The 25,064-nt window shown below is 41.2% G+C and overlaps 1 protein-coding gene across 9 annotated transcripts in view; it reads left to right on the plus strand.

Annotated features, from left to right (window-relative positions):
* Positions 1 to 25,064, plus strand: part of SHANK2 (SH3 and multiple ankyrin repeat domains 2) — a 544,106-nt gene that overhangs the window by 341,638 nt on the left and 177,404 nt on the right. For all 9 annotated transcript variants that reach the window (XM_029582906.1, XM_029582904.1, XM_029582897.1 and 6 more), the window contains 2 exons: positions 9,018 to 9,100; positions 13,002 to 13,126. In XM_029582906.1, coding sequence (XP_029438766.1) covers positions 9,018 to 9,100; positions 13,002 to 13,126 — 208 coding nt within the window. The remainder of the gene's footprint in view (positions 1 to 9,017; positions 9,101 to 13,001; positions 13,127 to 25,064) is intronic.

A 25,064-nucleotide genomic window follows, 5' to 3' on the forward strand; every position in this document is an offset into this window, starting at 1 on the left:
CGGCACACGCAAAGGGGTGCACACTTATGCACCTTGCGCGCGCCGAGCCCTAGGGGGAGCCCCGATGGCTTTCCCCATTCCCTCCACCCCCCCCCCCCCACCTTCCCCTGCCTTCCCCTATCTAACCCGTCCCCCAGCCCTACCTAAATCCCCCCTACCTTTATTTTTTTATTTACGCCTGCCTGTGCTGGCCAAGTGCAGGCGCGCGATCCCCCGGCACGGTCCCGCCCCCGGACCGCCCCGCCCACTCCCTGACCCTTTTTTCAAACCCCGGGACATATGTGCATCCCGGGGCTTGCGCGCGTTGCTGGGCCTATGCAAAATAGGCTCGGCGCACGCAGGAGCGGGTTTTAAAGGGTTACGCGCGTATATTACGTGCGTAACCCTTTTAAAATCCACCCCTGAAAGTATACATGATATTTTCAGTGCCGTTTGCAGTGGAAAATTTAGTTATGTCATTTCTATCTTTTTGGATGCCCACCCTTAAAAAAAAAAAAAAAAGGTGATCGGTCTGTGCCCGTCTTTTCCTTCCAGAGTCCCCTCCTCTGCCATCAGAATCTCCCATGAGAGTCTCCCTCTTACCAGCTTCCAGCTCGGTGTCTGGATTGGTCTGGAAGCACTAGTGGGGAGGTTTAGGCAGCTATTGGGGCATCAGAAGGGAAATCAATGGTTAGGGTAGAGAGGCCTGACTGACTGAAGGCCTGCAGACATGTTTTTCTGCACAGGGATGGGGGGGGGGGGCGCGGGGGGAGAGAGGTGGGTAGCCTGCAAATTTTTTTAAAAGGATGGGTGGCAAGGAGCCTCCTGGACTCAGTCAAATTATTTATAAATTGGGGGGGGGGGGGGGGGGGAGCAGAGCAAGGACTGGAAGGAGATCCTCTGGATCTACAGCATTTTTTTAAAAACGTGGACCAAATGACATAAAACAAAATAACACACAGGTGAACATCTCACAAACCGAAAAATGACTCCCAAAAATACAAAGATGATCACCTCTTACTACTTAAAAACTGATTTTAGAAAAAAGTTATCATCGATTATATTCCCCCATAAGGGTCACAAACCGAACAATGGCACGACATGAAACAACATTTTTATTTCTGTGCACATCTTTAGTAGATAGCAGGAGTCACGCGTAACCGTGGGAGGACCCAAGCACTACTAGAGTGTGACCCTTGAAGTTGTGGGTACCTGTGTTAGAATGGTATGAAGTACTTGCCGAGGGAGGAAATGTTGAAAGGGGCAGTGAGAGAGGAGGTCCATCCTGTTGGGGGTTTGTTTTGGTGTGTGTGTGTGTGTGTGTGTGTGTGTGTGTATATCCCTACAGGGAAACAGAATACTTCATCTCAGTCACAGACGCAGAACACAGACAGACCCTCCCCAAATACAGAATAGGAAAGTCATAAAGTATAAATAGAAACCTGCAGATGCAACTGAACTGGAAACCGTAACAAGCCAGACAAGCAGTACAATAACAGAAAAACAGAAACATTACCATTCTTTATAAAACATCAATCAATCAAAACAAATATAAATAATAATACTAATAAAAAGGCAATTTAAAAACAGCTGATGAATAAGGCATCCAATAATCAAAAACTCAAAAAATGTAAACAATTTCACTAATACCTATAAAATATTTTAAAATGCCATTCAATAATTAAAAACAATAAAGGATTTTTAAAAATTCTCCTATTCTCCAGACCTAGGAACTTTTGATTCCAGGCACCCTGAGATTGTTATGGATTAGTCAGAGGTGGTAATGTGCACAAACTTTCTCCTCCGTATACACACACTCCATGACACAAATGCTCATTCTTTACACACATGCTCACTCACAAACTGACCCTGACAGTTACACAGGCTGACTCACTGATTTGTTCACAAACATACATTCACTGACTCACACACCTGCTCACTCTCTCATACTGACTCATGCTCTCTCTCTCTCACTCACTCACACACACACACACACACACACACTCTCACTTGTTCATTGACATTCACATGCTGTCATGCTCACATACATGCTCATAGTCATACATGTTCACTGACTCATGCATTCTCACGGGCACTCATGCTGTCACTCTCGCTCAAAAACACACATTCACTGACTCGCATGCTTTTTCTTTCTCACCTTTCTCCCCTCTGAATACATTTAACAAAAAATTAGTTTTTACTTACATTGGTGGTCAGGGCATCCAAGCAATATCCCAAGAATAGGGTCTGGATTCTGGGTGGGCTGCCTTTGCTGCTTGATTTCCTTCGTTGGTGTGGAAAGGGGCAGGTTGGAAGGCCCTGATGTTAGGTTTTTGTTTTTTTTTTGTTTTATTACTTTTTGCTGTGGACCTGCTTGAGACCAGGGTTGGAGTTGAGCCGGCAGTAAGAGGCCTGCTCAATGCCTCCCGTCGGCTGCCGGCAGAAGCATGAGAGAGGAGGAGCCAGGAACACAATGAAGGAGGAGAAAGAGGCGCATGGAGCCGCCGCTGCAGTTACTGCTACCACTGCTGCTGTGCCAGTAAAATAAATAAATAAATAAAATAAACAGCAGGCAGAGTGAGCGGTGAGCATTGGGAGATTCCCCCACTCTGTGATACAAGATACTGCAGGGTCTGGCGTTGATCGTTAACAGCTGCATGGGGCACAGGGCCGCAGTGACCAGCACAAACCACGTGATGCTCCTGATTTGCCCTTCCTGGGCATTCCCTAAACCCCAGTCGTCCAATCTGTTCCTGTGCTGCTGCTCTTCCTTTTTCTGTCTGCAGGGACCCTGTGGGCTTTTCTGTCTGCAGGGGACCCTGTGGGCTTGTCGGCAGAGCTGCATGTGCATGGTCCTAAAGGCAGGATGAGGCAGTTTTGCCGCCTCAAAATGTTGCCGCCCGAAGCTGCTGCTTCCCCCTGCTTCATGACAGAACCACCTCGGTGCACTCCCCTGAGTCATTTCTGTATGGCCCTATTCTAGCAACGAGGTCCTTTTAGTATGAATAGATCAGTATAAAACTTTTCCTTTTATGTACATATGCTGTCGAAGCATTTTCACTGGGTTTTTTTTTTTTTTGAATGACAAATGTGAGCGTTAATAAGGGATGAGGGATTTGCTTATGGGTAGCCCTTTTCATAAATCAGACACCTAAAGAGCTTTATAGATTTTGATGCATGGCACTGCAGAAGCCATTACATTCTTACAAGGCTTTGAAGAGCACTGTGGGGAAAAGCAGAGTCAGTGAGGAAGCAGGAAGGCATGCTCAATTACAGCTGGAATAACATTCTCCTTGATGACAACCTCCATTTCCAAAATGGGTCTTCTCTATCTGTGCCTTCTGGCAAAACATTTTTGAAAATTATGCCTGATATTTTAAAATTTCTTGAGCACTCATGGGAAGCCATAAACATTTTTGAAGGTCACTCAAACCCAAGATATAGATGACTGAAGGCTTTCTAGTTTCATTTTCTCTGTTTGCACAGTTAAAATAAACTCTGATTGCTTCTGTATGTAGCTGTTTACCTGTCCTAATATAACTTCTAAGCAAAGCTACTGGAATATGCCCATATAATTGTCTATTTTGGATTCCTGATTAAGGCATTGATGACAGAGAGAAGCCACTTCAGCTTAGTGATTTTCTTCATCTGTATTTTTGGAACCTGTGTATACCTTGCCCATCATCTGACTCTGCATATTCTGTTTTTATTTGGGAATTCTGTGTAGCCATGACAAACCATATTGTGGAATATGTAAAGCTTGTGAAAACGAATAGATCCTTTTACGTAACTGGTTTCATTTTAAGCCTGGTTTCAGCAGGGAAACTGGCCTTATAGGTCGTCATATCCATAACCATGAATAAAGGACTGCTATTCACCCTTTCGAATACTAAAACTAACAACCTGCAGATGTAAAACAAATCATAGAAAGTACTTTTCATCCAGCGCGCAGTCCAGCTGGGGCATCTGTTCCCAGAGGACATGGTCAAGGCGACGAGCACAGCAGCGTTTAAAAGAGGTTTGGACAAGTTTCTGGAGGAAACGTCCATAGCACGTTAATAGCCAGGGAGACCAACGGCAGCTATTGCTATCCCTGGGAGTAACAGGAAATGGATCTACTTTATGGAACCTGCTGGGTATTTGCAACACGGATGGGATCCTGAGCGCAATGTCACAGAGTGGCATTTCTTATGTTCTTTTATCAGTCCTTCCCTCCTTAAGAACTTTTGAATCATTCGTTCAGTTTCATTCACATTTCAGCCACCAATAGTAAAATACCTGAGAACCCCTTTTCATGTACTTTCAATACCACCTATAGTCAGAATGTTTTACCTTAGTTTTCTATAGGAAATCAGTCCAGTGGTGATCTTGGGGAGGTCAAAATAACGTGTGATGTCATCAAGCCTTTAATTAGTGTTGTAATCGTACATATTTTAAAATACAGTTGCCTACCATGCAAGTCAACTCTCTCTTGAAAAAAAAAGAGAGAATTTGAAATCTTTGTGAAGTTATATCACTTTGTATGATATCAAATATTTTGAAGGCTGCCCTGTCATAGGTTAGCAGTCGGAACTATATGCAAATTTCTGTACCAAAGAAAGCAATTGGGTATCGTGAAATGTTCACTTCTCTCCTTGTTATATAGTTCTTTAATGGTTTGATACATGGACATTAGTGGTATATGGGCATCAGCACAATCAGAGATTCTTCTGTTATACCCACTAAGCATCAATTTCTTGAAAAATGTTCCATCAGTTCCCAAAAATATATGAATGATGAACTCTGGTCTATGAGCGCCAAGAATGGTTTTGCTTCCATAATACCCACAGTGATATATTGGCAAACAATGACTCTATTGTACATATATCTGCTATCCTCAAAACCAAACTTGTTTGTCTCACTCAGAAACTAGATTTCACCATCCCAGTGTTCTAGAAAGGTTTTTAGTGGGAAATGTATCCTCACACTCCAGGCAGAAGAGGAATGGTGAGCAGCAACCTGCTTGTCATTCTGAGTAGCTTCAAAATAGAGAACGATGTACAGCCCAGCACCTCTCCCCTTGTCTTTGATGACTTGCATGAAGAAAATCAAGTAAATAATTCCTCTTTTATAACCACACAAGGCATTGGTGAACATCTTATATAAATTAAAGTTCAATAAATAAATACAGTTATTGCAAACTGTGACCTTTGGTTGGTTTGCATGATGTTAAGCAACAATAAATCAGCCTTTGTGAGAACAGATGTAGGAAGTAATCGATTTAGTAGAACAGTGTGGGAGAGCTGCAGGCTCAGGTCATGCTGATTTTGCCCCTTTTGATTATCTAAAAGCCGTGAATGTCATATTCTGTACTGGGGGTGCCACTGCATGCAAGGGTCAGAGTATTGTTTTTGCATAGCACAATGAAGAAAATCAGTTTCAGTTGCAGAGAGAGAGAGAGTTGCTTGTGCCATTCATTGGCTGTTAGCTGTCCAGTACTGGATAGATTACGGCTTTCCAAATCTGTCCTGTGGGCCCCCACAGCCAGTTAGGTTTTCAGGATGCCCACAACAAATATTTGAGATAAATTTGCATATACTGGAAATCTAGTATATACTAATTTATCTCATGCATATTCATTATGGATATCCTCAAAGCCCAGCTGGCGGTGGGGCCCTCAGCACGGGTGTGAGAAGGCCTGGAATAGGCTCTTGAAGCAGGATCCGAAGAAACTGGGCAATATCTAGGTACTGAAGAGCTCCAGAACACATTCCTCACCTGAAATACAAGAGGCGAGGAATCTGCATGGTGCATACACACATTACTTTCAGACATACTGTCAGCCTTTGTTGTCATTCTTATTTAATAAAGTGCTCGTACAATAAGTACCTTTTGAAGGCTATTTTCAAAGGAATTTATGGGGGAGGAGGAGTGCCTTACCTATGCTAATTGGCCATGTGCAAATTGCCCACCTAAACTGGGTAGCAAAAATGCACGTTAGTTGCACTAATTTTCAAAACAGACTTATGTGCCTAGCTCCACTTTGAAAATTATCCCACCAAATTTATCCGTACACAATTACACCTGCTGCTGTGTGTGCAGAAGATTTTGGGGAAAATGTACACGATGCTTTTGAAAATTCAAATGTATGTGTGTAAGTAGGAATCCCTCCCCAGCACCACCTTGTGCTCAGTCTGGGTGAGCTTATATGCAGATCATAGTAACATAGCGAATGTTGGCAGAAAAAGACTGCCCAACTATTTTTTTTTCTTTTAGGGCGGTAGCTGCCGCTCTGTGCAGGTTACCCCAGTTAACACAGGTTATCCCTGTTTCTCATTTCCAAACTTTAGCCAGTAGGAGATCCTCTGTGTTTATCCTATGTCCTTTTGAAGGAGGCAGGCGATTTTGTGAAAGGCCACGTCTATTTGTAATACACAGTTTTACACACAAAAATGCCTTTGACAATTATGCTCCCTAAGTGACGGGATATCCAGCTTTGTGAAACTAGTTCCTGTCAGACACATTTTCTATCGTTCCATTTACTTTGCTATAGTTTCAACTTTCACCTGCAAATTGTATTTCCCCTGCTAGTAGACTGAACTTACCTGCTGGTCCCTTTAGGTAATATGAATTAATAAATTGCCACTGTCCTGTATATGGATCATACTTCCAAGCAGAGATGTTTGCTGTTGCTGGTTTTTGCCGCCTCTCATTAGACATCCTTCTTTAACTGGCTGCCCCGGCTGGTTTTTTTTCCTTTGATGTCACAATCCAGTATTCCTGATATCTTAATCACACTAGGCCCTATTTACTAAGGATTATGTCCCTAAGAAGCACACAAAGGAAAACGCTCACTCAAAAGGGTCCTGCTAGGATGCTGCTTTCCAGTACCAGATTGCATTCACATGGAGCAACCTACTGGGAGGGTTAGGGTTTGGAGAGAGGGGGGAACTGTGCCGGATTTGCAAATGTTGAATAAACAAGAATGAGAAGCAAGATTATGCAGAAAATGTCTGAGAGCACAACCTGGCTTTAATTAAAATGTTTCAGTAATATTCATTAGACTATTATTCATTATCTAGAATCTTTAATTGTAAAAGTTGAATTTGTTTCAGTCATTTATAGGCAAATCTGTTTCCATAACAAAAGCTTCAAAAAGGCCAAAACTTGGAGGTTTGTGAGTTCAAAAACTTCATATCTTGTGAGGGTTCTCTACAGTTAGAACCTGGAACAGCACCAGTAAGAGATTCTGAGAAAATGCCCTGCCTTTCATCCCCTCCACCAGCAACCATGCTCGGGAGTTAAACCAAGTTTTAAAGAGGGCTTGTGAGCTATAGCCCACTTTGAAAATTATCCCTGGCAAAAGTAGGCGCGCACAATTACCACCTGTTATTGGGTGCATGTACTTTTCCCATGAGAATTTACCTACATACTTTTTAAAATCAAAACTCTTGTGCGTAAGTCCCAACTCCACCCAAACTCTACCCTTGCCCTCTTCAGCACATGGAAAAATATTTGCATATTGGTGGTGCAGTTTTTTAAGGGGCCATTTCGGTGGGGGTTAGGCGCCATTTCGGTGGGGGTTAGGCGCCATTTTATTCTCAACAGACTCTTTGAAAATTGCCTTCTCTAGGTTCGCCTTTTCTCCAGTGGCACGATGTTCATTGGCGCTGCACCGCAGGCTGTGCCAAGGGTTGCTTCAATCAGAGCACACTGGATTTTCCCTAGCCATTCCCTTTCCCTGTCGTAGACGTAGCGTCGTTGAGCCGCTGGTCAAGCTTTGTGGTCTAGAGGGGGGAGCAGCTCATTTTAAGCTCACTCCCTGTATAGTGACTCTGTGGAGGTGTGTTTGCAGTTTGTCTACTTTGGTTTCCTCCCCTCATACCCTGTGAGGTCTTCACCTAGGGTAATAGTTTGGTGCCTGATGATTTATCTTTGAAATCCTTTAATCTTTGCTTTCCCTTCACATAGACAGAATTAAGGTAATGTGGATAATTGCTGTTACTTAGCACTGTTAAAAATCAGCAAGAAGGAGCTGATTTGAGTGAATTGAGTCTTCCTTTTGGATTCCTATTAAGAAAGTCACTTTAGCTAATCTGGTGGTGGGTTCACTGAAATGTTGACCCAGGTTTTTGTTTCTTTTTACATAAACCTGTGACGAGCAGTGGTTTCAGGCAGACATTCTGTGACTCCTAAGGACTGCAACTGCATTTGTCTGGTTGCCCACCCCCACCCCCCCCCCCTCCCAGTCATTGCTTTATTTCAAATATACGCTTCTGTTAGGTAAGCACAAGGGGGTCCTGTTAATTGTGTTCGGGATCGTAGCTGCCGTGTTACTATTTAAATTATGCAGATTCTTGACGCTGTGGAAATCTGTGCCCGATGACGCCAGGGCAGCTGCACGCTGTTAGCATTGTAGGTTGTCAGATGATCATGTGGGATTTTTGCAGCATGCAACATTCAATAGAACTGGAAAAAGGGCTTTTGATGCGAGGCACAGCTTTCTGACTATGTTTGTGCCTGTAGCTAGCTAGCACAGGAAACTAATACAATTTAACATTTTAAAATGCTGCCTCGATTTTCCCCTGGCTGGTTTCATTTTGGCTTGACTAGAAGATGCATCCGGTACATCTATGACTGCAGAGTTTCTTGATGATAATGTCATTCAGTTCACTTGCTTTTCTTTTCTTAAAGAGTCCTGACTTAGTACACAGATGACATGGCCACACATTCATTCAGTCATTCATTCCTAACAAAAGCCCACCATGCATGGTTTCTCTGCTTGCTTGCTCTCTCTCTCTCTCTCTCTGTCACTGTCTCTCGTTCATTTAAGTTGCTTTAAATCACGCTTTCATTTAGCATTGGGCTTTGTCATTGTTGTTTGTTTTTTTTTTCCGTTGTTTTTTGCTGTAATATTTTGCCATGGTGGTTGGGAATACTGCAATGTAATTTGATTAATTGGCTGTGATGAGGATGAACCTGCACACTGGAGGAGCTACATCAGTGATGGTGATGATGGGATGTAATAATGGTCGCTATCCTCGGAATTCTCTCTACAGTGACTGCATAATTGAAGAAAAGACAGTGGTCCTGCAGAAAAAGGACAATGAAGGTTTTGGATTTGTGCTCAGAGGGGCGAAAGGTAAGTATGTCTTTTTTTTTTTTTTGTATGTACATGTGTGTGTGTGTGTGGGCAGGTGGGCATACATGCCTGTGTTTAAAAAAAAAAATAAAAAATTAGCTGCCTGAAAATAAAAGGGAATTATTCTTAGTGCACTTGGTTGCTAGACAACTATGTTCTTAGCTGTCGTGCTACTGACATGAATGCAGACTTTTCTGTTTTAACTGTTCTTATTTCATGTACATCGTGCAGTATTATGTATGTATCTTGGGAATAGGGAAGGGGAAGAAAGTTGTTTTTTTTTTGTATTTGTTTCTTTTTTAAAACCAGCATGCATGACACATTTTAATACCTGTGTCTGCCATTCAAATTAGATGAAGTAAATACTCTTCATAGCAGTTTGCTTCAAAAGATAGCTTTCTCTTTCTTGCATTTATATCTATAATCATGTAACTAAATGTAACTATAATAGAAGATGGATTTTCAGATATTGTTGAATGATATTTTCTGCTTCATATAGAATGGAGAGGAGATTTTGATCTTCAGAATATACAAATAATGCCCACCAACAAAGCAGAAATCCTTAAAGACATTTGCATAAGATTATCCTGATTTCACAGAGAGCTGCATCAGTGCCACCCTGCATGAAGTAAATATGTCGGACATACTAACTGGAAATTTGAGCAGATTTCATCCTGGACAGAATTAGTGTGTTTGCAATATGTGGGGCATGAAGATAGGAAAAATCTAAGCCAGTACAAGGATGCAGTAAAAGATTAACATGGCCCATGGATGTTCTTGGAAGGGGTAGTGATGGTGGTCTTTGGTTATATTAACCAAAAAATCTATTTTCTGTATCAGTTGTTCACATTGCTCTTTGGTGTCCATGAAGACAGTTCTGTAGAAGATAATTCACAGGTTTACACTTTCTCTGCCCCGATGAGCTTACTGTGAATGAGGTTGACGTGACTTGTCCATGATCCTGTGGAGAGTCATAGATGAGGGTAACTAAATGGGGTGATTCAGTGTTCTAACCACTACGTTACACTGCAGTCCAGTTTAATTGTGAATTCTATACTTTATGGGTTAGTAATATATAGCCAAAAAAGCACATCTGTCCAAAAAAGTACAGTTGATGAAGGATGGAAAGCCAAATTAAAAGTTTGTGCTATGAAATACATTTAACTTTTCATAACTAGTTTTATGGGGAGTCATCATGAATGGGCAGTGGTGCATCCCTCTGGACCACTTTCATCAAAGTAATCATCCACTCCTATTTAATTTTTTAGCAAGTTTAAGGGAAAACTAATTAAAAATGGTGAAAATGTGCACCAAAGCTTTAAAATTTCTTTTACCCCCTTTATGCGAGTTTTGCCTAAACTGTACTCACAAACCACCCTGACATGGATACATTTTGATGAAATGATCTTCGTCAAAGGGACATTTCTCATTTCTCCACTTGTACATTGGTTTAAGTATTCAGGAGATGAGGGCTCAGCATTACTGCTTTACATGCCAAACTACTTCCAGCTGAGCAAAGATAGTTATGTGACATTAATCCTGACTTGGGACAAAAACTGTTCAGAAGTTTACTTTGTCTCCTTCACCGATTATAATAAATATAACGTGTGTGTGTGGTAGATATGCCTCATAGCAAGTGATGACAGATAAAGATCAAAATGGCCCATCTAGTGTGCCCAGGTGAGATTCGGACACTTTGTTAGATGGGCATTAAGGATGTGCATCCGTTTCATCCGTTTCCTATACAAGCATGTAATATGAAACGTATGAAACATATGAAACGAATGCACATCTAATTGACATGTAATGGGAAACATATGAAACGAATTAAATGAATGAAACGAATGCACATCCCTAATGGGCATTACTCTATGCAACCCAAGCAAAATTTCCTCTCCCCCAACTCTTGTACCCAAGCTCGCAACCTGTTTTCTACCACTGCCCTCCATATCTATTCCCAAAATATTGTTACAATGATGACCATTTCAGGCCTTGCCATCCTTTCAGCCAATGTCCAAGCCCCCTTCTGTGCCTTATTACCACGTTTTGTAATTATGGGTTAGGAAGGCTGTGGTAAAATAAAAAGATAAATATAACATTCCATTCTCTCTGTGCTGACTGAAGTTTGCTCCCTCCATGCGGGTCACCCTAGTCTTCCTGAAAGCCTGGTGACAATGTGCCCTCGTGAGTTTTAAAGTTGCAACCTCTGCTCCATGCAGGTTACACCAATGCTTCTTCATTATTCTCTTTGCTACTAGGGATCCTCTGTATGTGGGACAGTTTTCAGTGTCTTGTAGCTTAATTAACAATGATTAATTTGGCGAGATTGCCTGTCTTAAAATGTCTCCTCTTCCTCGGTGCAACCGAATGGACATTCTTTCAGCCAGAAATAGTTGGGGATAGGGCAGGGAAGGGAAAATGCATGCAGGGAATTTGTTTTGAACTTCCCATGGGTTTGTTTCGCATGTGAACTATAGACCTGTGGGAAAGGAGTTATAAAGTAGGTGGGTACTTTTAGTAGTCCTTGCCAGACTACTTTTTCAAAGGGAAACTTTGAGGGTAGTTTTCCTTTGAAAATGTTTGTAGCTGCAACCTCTTCAGACACTTTTCAAAATCCCCGTCATCATTTATGTGTATGTGTATGTATAATCCACATATACATACACACATTTGTATGTAATATACCATCAAAAGAGGAAAGTGCAGAGGCCTCACGCTAACTGATAGTGAGGCACCCATGAGTAACAGAGGAAGAGAACTCAAGGTCTTGTACGTTTGGCAAAAAGTCCCCACCGCTGATATCATCCTCATCATCATGTAAACTCTGTTGGAAGTACAAGTTGGGGTTTTTTTTGGCCTAAATTTTAAGATTATTAAAAAGAATAATTTTTCTTTTTAGTTCAAGCTTGTATTTCTTAAAAAGGAATGGGCAAGAGGAAAACAGGAAAGAAAGCCAGGGTTAACAGTGGGGTCAGAGGGTCACTTGTAACTTGACCTGCACAATTGTCTGCACGGAGCCAATTGCAAGGCAGGGGTTAATGCATGAACCAGAGCCATTAGAAGTTGATCTAAGGTCATGGACATTATCCACACTTCCCATACACTAATCCCCATGTTCTGATAGTGGATTCATGTCTATTTGTGTTATAATCTTTTCCAGAATCATGTACCAGTACCCTGCAGTCTGGTAAACAGGCTCTATTATCATTCTTAACCTGCAGTATATTTTTGGTGTGTTTTTCTGCCAAAATAATCAGTGCTAATAGGCTATCAATTGTAATCATGAAGAAAGGAATCCATTTTCAAAGCTCTTTCATCAGGTGCAAAGCCTGTAAGCCTTTTTACCTGTGGATTTTGCACCAGGGAGATGGGATGAGCCTATGTTCCCTTTCAAAGCCACCCAAGAAAAAGGTAGCTCGCAGAGATCTGCCCCTGCTTTTTCTGCAGGCACCTTTTCTGGCTAAAGCCATACCTGTGGCTTGAAAAAGCAAAATGTATGTGCGTTGTTGCCTCCCCCGAGCTTAATTACACCCCAGGAGTGCCTCGCCGAAAATGTGGATAAAAGTAGGTGTGTCGTGGATCAACACGCTTACTTTTATTTACATACAAAGTGGACAGTTTTTATAAAAAAACAAAACCTGTCCTGGGTAAATAGCCATTTGCACAGTTAAATTATTTTTGAATAATGCCTTCTTAACTTGACGCCCATGAAAGCTGTAAATCTTTTTTTTTTTTGATAGGGTGCCAACACTAAAAAGATGTTTGAATAATAGTTAACTGGAAGGTGCCGGGTTAATCCAGTCTGGAATAACTGCAGCAGCCTTTATGCCTCCCCTGAGAGCAGCTGTAAAATATTGTTGTAATTGAAGTTCTGACAATATGGTATTTGTTTTTTCCAAAGCTGACACCCCAATTGAAGAATTTACCCCAACTCCAGCCTTCCCTGCTTTGCAGTACCTGGAATCCGTGGATGAAGGTGGGGTAGCGTGGCAAGCTGGCTTGAGAACTGGAGATTTCTTGATTGAGGTAGGACGCTGTGGTATTTATTAATTTCACACCTGTTCTTGCAAAAGAAAGGCTGGGTAGCAGTTGAATTTGAACGGCCTTCCTGTTGATGTTGAATGAGTGGCTTAAATGGAACACAATGTTTTCTTGCAATCGTAACAGTATTATATTTACTGGGAAGTGGTATTAAGAGACGTGATAACTGCCTAGAAAAGTCGATAGGCAGTTTATAAATTTTAAATAAAATAAATAAATGAGTGAGTTTCATGGTTAGGAAAGGTTATAATTTCAGGTTTAGTCAGGTAAACTATGGGCATATATGTATTAAGTACACGGTAATCTACGAGCAAAGGGATTGAATTAGCACAAGTTTGAAGCCTCGAGAGTTGATGGTTACGGCTCACAAGTTTGGAACTTGTGCAAATTCAAATCCTTTGTTCATAAATTTAGTCACACCAGATGGAAATCACACTGCACCACAAGATCATCAATATTTGTTAACAGAGAAAGAAGGAAACTGTTTGACAAAGGGCAAGTATTAGGAAGAGCATTAGCAGTAAATCTAAAAAAAATTTGAGGTCATACCTAACATATACCCTAGCTAGAGTAAGGTTCATTCCTGTCATGCTATGTGTAAAACAAGTCAAGCTGGAAACACATGAGAGAGAGACTCATGATCAAGGTATAAGAGAAATGGTTACCACCTCCTTGAGGTTTCCAAAATAGAAAGTGCTTCACAGTCACCTGATGTCCGATATGCCATCTTAATGGTTTCATCCATCTTTTATTAGAGATACATTCTCAAGAAGAATGTTTTAGAAGCTTGATTACCTTCTTTGTTAGCCATCTCTTGGAAATATCAACCTTCAGAACGTGTCCCTATAAAATGGCAGTGGAGCCAGTAGGACAGTGTCATGACTTTCTGTAGAGAGAGGTGTGGTTTCTGGTTATTTAATGCACTTGTCTCCTCCTTACATACCATTCGCTCGATCACTGTGAATCATTATTTATATTTATCAGTAAATGGCTTAGTCTAATTTTGACTCAAATATTGGCATTAAATATTGATGAAGATGTATGTAAATACATTGGGACTTATCAACAGCTGGGCTCACCATGAAACAGCAAAATAGGTTAATTCAATTGCTACATCTGTAATGAGTTTTAGTCCTTATCTTGGTCCTTTATTGGGGATGAGGGACTGACATCTATTTTGCTGTTTTGCTATGTGCCCAGCTTTCATGTTGGGGACCCCCGCACCACATTTCTCCAGACTCACTCAATTATTGTTTTTCTGATTTTTCTGATTTTCTCTTGAGTTTCTCCTTCTTCAAATTGTTCTTTAATTTAAAGATGTTTAGGTATATTTTGGGAACATCTCTGAAGTTGAGAATTATTGATGTGTGGCTTTTTTTTTTTTTTTACATACAAATCATATGCAGTGGGTTCTATTTCCAAGAGCTCTATTTACCATCTGAGAACATTTGGCTCTTAACTTATCTTCAAAATCCCAACATGTTCTTTCCAGTAGGAACGTTTCCTGTTATAAGAACATTTGCTTGCTTCAGTTATTTGCCAGTTAGCTGCATGGGCTATAACAGACATGGGGAGAAAAAGCATGCAGAGCACAGCCAAATGAAGTGCTTGCACTATAACAACAGTGCTTCATTTTCATAGAAGTGTAATAACGTGAACCAAGGTCTGCTTGTGCAATTAACTGCCACAAAATTCATGATGTTTCTCTCTCGGTAAAGAGGAAATTAAAGATATGCACCAAACCACCTGATCTCCATGTACTTCTTGCTAGAGAAACCTACAATACATGTCCCAAGCGAACTCATAAAAGATAGATACTCTTAATTTCAATCTGCTATACACATTTGCATATGTGACATGGTATTGGCTAATGATTAAGTGAAATGCTTCTTTAATGAATGTATTCTTTTAATATTGAATCTAAAGGTAATGAAGTTATTTTGCATGGTAATTTTAACAAGACCCTTGTCTTCTTAGTTACTATTCTTTGCAATAGTTATGTAGCCTGGAAATGTTCACAGATACTGTTGATTTTCAGTTGAATGTGTCTGAATAACTGTTTGCAGTCTATCTGTGTTATGTATTGTGCATTGCTTTGATTAAGCTTTAATATTTAAAAACCTTGTCTTCGGTTGCCTATCCTCCCCCCTGTAGGGAAACTTGGTGCTGTGGATTTTAACATCCATCTGCCCGGGCAAGTTTTAGACTAAGACCTGATTTGGACCCTTCATTTACAATTTTAAAAGTTTTTGCTGCAAATTAAGATAAGCATTTTGGTTCCTATCCAAAAACTTGGTTCAATCCGTTTGACATTTTGGAAAGCGCCTTCAGCTGATTTGTGTATAATCGTGTAGGAGAGGGGGGGGGGGGTTCTAAGGCCTTGCTAGAGATCTGCACTTGTGGCAATAGTCAAAAGCTTGTACACGATCCTCGATTTATCTGGTAATGCCTCAGAAGTGCAGGAAGTACAAGGTCAGAATCATAAAAGATGTGCATAGAGGCACAGAATCAGGGAAAAGTCCTTTAAGAAGTAGAGAGTCATTAGGGTGCTGGTTCATGCTGAGAACATTCTGAATTATTTAGTGCAGTAAAGCAAGTTAAAAGTGCTCTTTCATCTTCAGTGTTTTCAGTGTGTTAGTCCGTTTACTAGTCTCTAGGTTATAAGCAAATGTTGTAACATTTCTAAATCTTTTATACAATGCAGCAGTTACTGCCATGAACAACTTGCTGGGCAATCTGGATGGACCATTTGGTCTTTATCTGCTGTCATTGCTATGTTACTATGTATGTTATGTTATATATGCATTATCCTTATGGGCAGTTTAGATTCAATGAATGTTCACATAATGGTAAGCTTAGACCCAGATATACTTTCCGTGGTTATCTTATTTGAGAAAATAATGTCATTTTAATATGTAGTAATAGATAATATACTGTAACATTTTGGCATGATCACTGGTTGAATTTAATAGACAAATCTCATCATGGGTGGTTTAAAGACCAAGGAACTTCAAGAATGTTGAAATTATAAAGAGGTCAAAAAAAGGTTTTTGTTGCCTTACAAGATAAGTAATACTTTGCATTTGCTATCTGTTTTGTACAATGAAGTTGATTTTTAATCATATCTGGAAAGATGCCATGACAATCTGAGCACTTCTGCTATTCAATCTGTGCATTCTGATTGGCTGAGCTAGTTGCTTAGGAACCCAATATAGTCAAATCTGGTACAGAACAAAAACTCTTATTACTGGGCAATCAAAAGTTTGCTATGAATATATAACCACATTAAAGATGTACTATATGTTTCTGTACTTACCCAATGCCTTTTTGAATAGTTCTCAGCCCAGTCCTCTGCCCAAGTTTGTCTGGTGTACAGGATATCCATAAATAAATAGGCATGAAATATATTGGAAGTCATTGGGCCTAGAAATCAGATTGAGGTTTACAAATATATCACCTGCATATTCATTATGGACATCCTAAAAACCAGAACTGCTAAGGAGGAACCAAGGACTGGGTTGGGAATGATGAATCTAATTTATCAGTATATTTATCAGTGTCTTCCATTTTTGGAAGTGAAGAATTTTAGTAAATAAGCAATAGGTCAAGAAGTTTGATAACCTTAAACCAAAACATGCTAGCTAGCTTTTTATCATAATTACACGAATATATAAGATTTGCTATACTGGGTCAGACCAAAGGGCCATCAAGCCCAGTATCCTGTTTCCAACGGTGGCCAGGGCAGGATCCCAAGCGGTAGATGCAGTATATTCCAAGCTGCTTATCCCAGGGTTAAGCAGTGGATTTCTACCTTAAAAATGGTTTATGGACTTTTCCTCCAGGAAGTTGTCTATAGTATGTAATGAAAGAATAAGCGTAAGGTGGAAGTTGGTTACTGTAGTATTCTATGATTGGCTTTACAGGGCATGCTTGGCACTGATATGGAGGGCAGTGGTAGGAAAAGTGTTGAAAGATCAGTAAAAAGACATGATGGGGAAGACATGCTGTGCTGGGTTGTGTATGGTGGCTGAGTGTCTACTTCTCTAACTAGTGTGGAAGAATTTCAAATGAGCAGACTGGATAGGACAGTTTGGTATTTTTTCCCCCATCAATTACTTTGTTACTGTATAATGTAAAAGACCTTGCAAATGACAGAGGCTAAACTGCACTTTAAATAATTATTTCCTGTTTTTGAATGGTAGGATATTGTTTGAATATCATATTGGTGTACTGGAAGTTATTTAAATCTGATGTAGTTCAGAAATGATGAAACCCTGATAGTTTGGCATTTTATGTTGCAATGGAATTTTAAGGTAAAGATTGCTTGGCTTTCTCTATTCAGTCGTACTTTTTTTTTTTTTTCCATTAATGTTAGAGATGTGAATCGTGTCCTCGATCGTCTTAACGATCGATTTCGGCTGGGAGGGGGAGGGAATCGTATTGTTGCCGTTTGGGGGGGGGTAAAATATCGTGAAAAATCGTGAAAAATCGTAAAAAATCGAAAAAAACGTAAAATCGCAAAACCGGCACATTAAAACCCCCTAAAACCCACCCCCGACCCTTTAAATTAAATCCCCCACCCTCCCGAACCCCCCCCCCAATGACTTAAATAACCTGCGGGTCCAGCGGCGGTCCGGAACGGCAGCAGTCCGGAACGGGCTCCTGCTACTGAATCTTGTTGTCTTCGGCCAGCGCCATTTTCCAAAATGGCGCCGAAAAATGGCGGCGGCCATAGACGAACACGATTGGACGGCAGGAGGTCCTTCCGGACCCCCGCTGGACTTTTGGCAAGTCTTGTGGGGGTCAGGAGGCCCCCCCCCAAGCTGGCCAAAAGTTCCTGGAGGTCCAGCGGGGGTCAGGGAGCGATTTCCCGCCGCGAATCGTTTTCGTATGGAAAATGGCGCCGGCAGGAGATCGACTGCAGGAGGTCGTTCAGCGAGGCGCCGGAACCCTCGCTGAACGACCTCCTGCAGTCGATCTCCTGCCGGCGCCATTTTCCGTACGAAAACGATTCGCGGTGGGAAATCGCTCCCTGACCCCCGCTGGACCTCCAGGAACTTTTGGCCAGCTTGGGGGGGGGCCTCCTGACTCCCACAAGACTTGCCAAAAGTCCAGCGGGGGTCCGGAAGGACCTCCTGCCGTCCAATCGTGTTCGTCTATGGCCGCTGCCATTTTTCGGCGCCATTTTGGAAAATGGCGCCGGCCGAAGACAACAAGATTCAGTAGCAGGAGCCCGTTCCGGACCGCTGCCGTTCCGGACCGCCGCTGGACCCGCAGGTTATTTGTCATTTGGGGGGGGGGGTTCGGGAGGGTGGGGGATTTAATTTAAAGGGTCGGGGGTGGGTTTTAGGGGGTTTTAGTGTGCCGGCTCACGATTCTAACGATTTATAACGATAAATCGTTAGAATCTCTATTGTATTGTGTTCCATAACGGTTTAAGACAATATCAAAATTATCGGACGATAATTTTAATCGTCCTAAAACGATTCACATCCCTAATTAATGTATTTTTGCCAGTATTGGCAAAAGCGTATATTAGTGAACATGAGGGGAAAGCTGTTGATCAGCTGAGGTCTACATCATCCTAAAAGGAAGCAAAGTGTTATATTCTCTGTTTTTTGTGAGATTGCCACTTACCAAACATGAACAAACTCTGCCATTTGCATGGGTAAATAGCGATTTGCCCAGGTACGTTAGCTGTCTGAAAGTCACCCCCTCTCTTTCTGGCTAAAAGTCCAAGTCCTCTTTCATAGCATGCGTACTTTCAGCAGGGCGGTGAGGAGGCGTAGGTTCCAGGAAGGAAATGAAGGTGGCGTTGAATCTGTGTGACATTTTCTGTGGAAATTTCACTGCACAAAAAAGCAGATGCAAAGTTTGTGGGCCCCTTTAGACCCCGTAGACTGCTTTCGAAGGGAAGGTGGGCACAAACTTCGCCTTTCAGAATTCTTTATCATCTATTTATTTTTCTATTGGCATTGGATATTCCACTTCAGTAAATTAAAAATAGGTTACATTGGTATTAAATCATCAATATTTGTTGAGAATCAGATTCATAGTTGGATTCTTTTGTTGTAGAAATAAGAAATTAGGTACAAAGCCTGCAGATACACAATAGCCCCAGTCTTTGTCCCTGTGTCTATAATGAGAAGAGAAGAATACAAAGACATTTTTAGCTTACGTTTTGTTCTAAGATGCAAAAGTTCAAAGAAAATGTTGTAAATTTTTTTTATTGGTTACTTATGAATACATATGAAAATTATAATACATGCTTTCTGAAATATTTTATTTCATGTTTTATAGATTTTAGGGTAGATTTTGAAATGCGTGCGCTACCCGGTGCATGCACACGGATGCATCAATTTTATAACATGCGTGCTCCAGCGTGAGCATGTTATACAATACATGGGCCGCGCGCACACATGCACCAGATTTTATAATCCGCGCACGTATTTGCGGGCGGCACGCACAAGGGGGGGGGGAGGGGAATTATGCAAATTCATGCAGCAATGAGATCAGGGCTCCCCCAGTTCCCTCCCAGTCCACTCCAACTTAGGAGGGAACTTTCCTACCCTCTACTCTAACCTCCCTTCCCCTTTCCCTCTCCTCCCCACCCTCTAAATCCCTTTTTGTTTTTTTTTTGGTTTACCTTTTTTCTGTCGAGTTGCTTCAGGGCCGGCGCACGATTCCCCAGCAGAGCGGCAAACGGCTGCTGTACCGGCGGCCTCCTGCCCCGCCCCTGGACCGCCCCTTGATATAGGCCTGGCTCTTGTGCGCACAACGGGGGTTACGCACATGGCTGGCCCTCTTCTAAAATGTGCACAGCACGCGCATGGCCCGGCCGCACACATAACCCCCATTCTTTACGCCCGGGGGGGTTTTAAAATCAGGCCTGTTATTTCCCTGAATAAAGCAAGCACTTACTGTCAGTATTCACTAGTTCCAGGACAGTTATTACCACCTAAAAGGAGATGTTTGAATTGTTTTTCTATGTACCCTTTGACCCTCTCTCTTACCTGTCTGTCTTACATCCTCCTCTGTAGGGATGTTTGAAAAAATATTTCAGTAAAAGCAAAAAAGCTAGACTTTTCATCATCTTTGCCCAAAAAATCTCATAGAACAAGCACTTCTGTAACTGTGCCTGCTATCGAATTTCATTCTTTTTTTTTCTTCTTTTTTTTTAACAAAATGAGCATAAAACAAAACCACAAATCCATTCAGAAGTGATAGCACAGAGGAGGGTGAAATACTTCACTGGTGGGGAAAGATCATGGAGACTTTTCTAAAGGAAAGAAGAGTGAATTATCTACAGTCCAGTGGATTGCAGAATCCAAGGTAACACGGTTTTACCAGAGGAAGGTCATGTCCAACAAATCTGATTAATTGGATGACTAGAGAATTAGATAAAGAATGGTCATTTGATTTGGTTTACTTGGGATTTCAGCAAAGGTTTTGATACAGTGCTGCTTAGGAGACTCATGAATAAAACAAGCAGCCTGGGAGTAGGGTCCCAAGGAGCTGGAATGGATGAGAAATTGGTTGACTGACAGACAACAGCGGGTAGTGGTCTCTGAGGAGAGAGGAGTGATTAATGGAGTTACCTCAGAGATTATTTCTGGAGCCAGTTCTGTTTAATATCTTTGTGAGCAATATTGTGCAGGGGTTAGAAGAAAACGTGTATCTTTTTTCGAATGACATGAAGATCTACAACAGAGTGTGCACACCTGAAGGAGCAGAGAGAATAAGAAGTGATCTAAGAAAACTCGAGGAATGGTAGAAGGTTTGGCAGCTACGATTCAGTGCTAAGAAATGCAGAGTTGTGTATTTGGGGTGCAGTAATCCAAAGGACCTGTACATGATGGGTGTTGAGAGTCTGATGTGCACGGGGTGATAGTGTCTGACAGTCTGAAGGTTGCAAAGCAATGTGACAAGGTGGTGACTAGGACCAGAGGGGAATGCATAACCAGCAGGAAAAAGGAGGTGATAATTCCCCTGTACAAGTCATTGATGAGGCCTCACCTAGTGTACCAAGTTTAGTTCTGGAGACTGGATTTTAAAAAAGGGCAGAGGTAGGATAGAAGCGATTCAGATAAAGGAAACCAAAATGGTGTGAGGTCTATACCGAAAGACTTATGAGATGAGGACCTAGATATATATACCCTAGAGGAGAAGAGAGTCAGAGGGGGGATGTGATAGACTTTTAAATATCTGAAAGGACGGTGGTGTGCAGGAACACCTCACTGCCATGTGGAGGTCTCTTGGAACTCTTGCTTTTATATGTAATGTACTGAAGATGTTTAGTAAAAAGATTTCAAACATAAATATCTGAAAGGTATTATTGCACAAGAATCAAACCACCTCAGAAGGAGAGGAAACTTCTGGGGCAGATTCAGGAAAAACCAAGAAAACTTTTTTCACAGAAAGAGTGGTGAATGCCTGGAATGCTCTCCTGGAGGAGGTAATGAAGACAGGAATTGTAAAAGAGTTCAAAAGAGCATGTGATAAGAACATAAGAACATGACATACTGAGTCAGACCAAGGGTCCATCAAGCCCAGCATCCTGTTTCCAACAGTGGCCAATCCAGGCCATAAGAACCTGGCAAGTACCCAAAAAACTAAGTCTATTCCATGTTATCTTTGCTAGTAATAGCGGTGGCTATTATCTAAGTCAACTTAATTAATAGCAGGTAATGGATTTCTCCTCCAAGAACTTATCCAATCCTTTTTTAAACACAGCTATACTAACTGCACTAACCACATCCTCTGGCAACAAATTCCAGAGTTTAATTGTGCTTTGAGTAAAAAAGAATTTTCTCCGATTAGTTTTAAATGTGCCCCATGCTAACTTCATGGAGTGCCCCCTAGTCTTTCTACTATCCGAAAGAGTAAATAACTGATTCACATCTACCCATTCTAGACCTCTCATGATTTTAAACACCTCTATCATATCCCCCCTCAGCCATCTCTTCTCCAAGCTGAAAAGTCCTAACCTCTTTAGTCTTTCCTCATAGGGGAGCTGTTCCATTCCCCTTATCATTTGGTAGCCCTTCTCTGTACCTTCTCCATTGCAATTATATTTTTTTTGATATGCGGCGACCAGAACTGAACACAGTATTCAAGGTGCGGTCTCACCATCCCCTTTGTATTAATTCCCAACATTCTGTTTGCTTTTTTGACTGCCGCAGCACACTGAACCGACGATTTCAATGTGTTATCCACTATGATGCCTAGATCTCTTTCTTGGGTTGTAGCACCTAATATGGAACCTAACATTGTGTAACTATAGCATGGGTTATGTTTCCCTATATGCATCACCTTGCACTTATCCACATTAAATTTCATCTGCCATTTTGATGCCCAATTTTCCAGTTTTACAAGGTCTTCCTGCAATTTATCACAATCTGCTTGTGATTTACTACTCTGAGCAGAGGATCCCTAGTGGTCTCTCTCTCTCACTCTCTCACTAACTCACTCACTTTCTCCCTCATTCTCTCTCACTTACTCACGTTCCCTCATGTACTTACTCTCTCTCTCTCGCTCTCATCCTACAAACCCGAACACCACAACTCACAAACTGACAACTTCCCCAACCTCAGCCGCGTCTTACCAATCATCCCCGATATTCAAAATGCCGACCTCTCCTAAAACTCTGATGCTTCTCCAACTTCCAGCAGCCTAGGTGATAGGCCTAGTCTGCCCAGTGCTTCCAACAGCCCTGGGGTTAACCTGAATGGAGCAGCAGTTACAACCCTGGACTGCTGGACAGACTGAATGGATCATTTTAGTCTTTATCTGCTGACATTTAATGTTACTTTTAGTTACATTTGCAAATGTTATGGAACTGATACATTTTACTGTTTTAAAACTTTCATGCAGAAATTCTCCTATTAAAATCTAGGGTAAATAGTTTTGCAAATTTTGTGGACTATTTGCAAAATTTATTTTTGCAAATCCTTCCTTCTGTCTGTTTCTTGTTCTACTTTTGTCCTTTTCTTAACCTTTTTTGAATATACTGAATGTCTTGCAGGGTAAGGTTGTTTTAGAGAGTGGCATTTTAGAAATTTGACTTCTTAAACTATCATCTCTTGCTATCTGTAGAAGAATTATATGCTACACTAACTTTAAAATTACAGATAGTTTCATACTGGAGAACGCAACATGAAAAGCAATTATACAATATGAGGGAGGTGGGAAGAGATGAATTTCTAGACATGCATGAACCTTTACAAGGACTTGCTGAGTAGTAGTTATAATGCTCTCAAATATCTTTTCCCTGCACTAGGAACATTGGCCTCCAGTCAACAGGCTTTTCAGCAAGGGCTCCCCAGCTATTTGCGTGTAGTTACACAGGCAAATAGCCATGGGGAAATGCAAGCGGAGCAGAGCTAACTCAAGTGCTGGCAATGTCAGCGGTGCCTTCTGTTTCACAGAAGCATCATTTCAGCCAGTGCTCACTTCTACATTGCCATTCACCTGCCACAACATTTCGTACCCTGATTATCACTTGCCAAATAGGAATTGTTAAATAAACATTTTTCTCTTTGGCACTGACGTTAAATACCCCATTTAAAAAGGTTAATTTATTGAAATATTACTGTCAGTGGTAGAATGTAAATGCCTCTTGTTCCCTTTCTCATAAATAATATCTTCACACATATGCAATGTACCTATTGTAGGCAATTTATTGATTGACTCTCTTTTTTTTCCAGCTGATTTTTCTCTTTTTTCTTTCATTATGACAAACACTGATACATTTCTGGGAAAAATAATATAAAATAACTGAAAGCAAAGGTCCCTAGTTGTATCCAGTTTTCACCTATCCTGGTTAATTTTCTTGCTTGCACCAACAGTTAATGTCTGCATTCTTTCAGGTCCAGATTCTCCTGAGAGTGGATTTTTTTGAAATGTCTCTCGCACTCTTTCAGTGAAAGCTGGAGACAGTGTAGGCAAACTGAGAGCTTGTTGACATCCCGAGAAGAGGCTCATCTACCCCTCAGCCGCACATAAGGCATTGCAATTTTCACAAGAGCAAATCTGTCTGTGGGGCCATGCTGCATTTCTGTCAGATCATAAGACTGTAGGAAGTTGTGCTAACCAAACTGAACCTCCCTCCAGCAGTAGAATCATGGAGGCAATCTGGAAAAAATTGGAATTTGTGCATAGATTTTTACATATTTGTAATCTTCCAGGTGGCCTACCCTTAATTAACCTTCACCGCTGCACAGTCTCCATCTTATTTATCAACATTTGTCAAATAAAGCCAAACAAAAGAAAGTATAGCTCACTTGCACAACTACACCTTGAATAATGTGTTCAACTGTGGACATTGAGAGGATGGACGCAGTTCACAAAAGAGCTACTAAAATGATACAGGGTCTGCCACACAAATGCTAGAAAGAAAGGCTTAAGATGCCTAAAATGTGCTAAGGGCACAGGGTCTTTGCAGATATTTATGTGTGAGGCACAAACGTGTATATAGTATACATACACACACGCTATATTTTAGGTAGACAAAAATGATTTTACAGGACTCTGGCCGTGTTAAGTAGTCAGAAAGCAATCAAGCTCTCCTTTAATAATAAAAGGAGTAACTACTGAACTTTCCATTGACAATAGGTGTAAATTTAACATTTTATTTCTGTAAAATAAAGATAATGTACAAGGACAAGAAAGGGGGTTAAAGAAAAGCAGTGGGCATCCCATGCTTTGCCTGCAAGTGAGGAGGCACCTCTGTGCTTTCAGAACCACCGAGAACCTCAAAAAATCTGTGCTCCACTAGTAAAAATGAATCGTGCCCGCAATAATGCCACATATTACATAAGTGATATACTTATCTTCCTTATCCATCCATCCATTTATCCAAAGTTGTCTAGATTTTCAGGAACCAGTGTAGTGAAAAACATTAACCTGAGCTCCGAGTAACTGC

The sequence above is a fragment of the Rhinatrema bivittatum genome, chromosome 17, assembly GCF_901001135.1.
Source record: "Rhinatrema bivittatum chromosome 17, aRhiBiv1.1, whole genome shotgun sequence".
NCBI lineage: Eukaryota > Metazoa > Chordata > Amphibia > Gymnophiona > Rhinatrematidae > Rhinatrema > Rhinatrema bivittatum.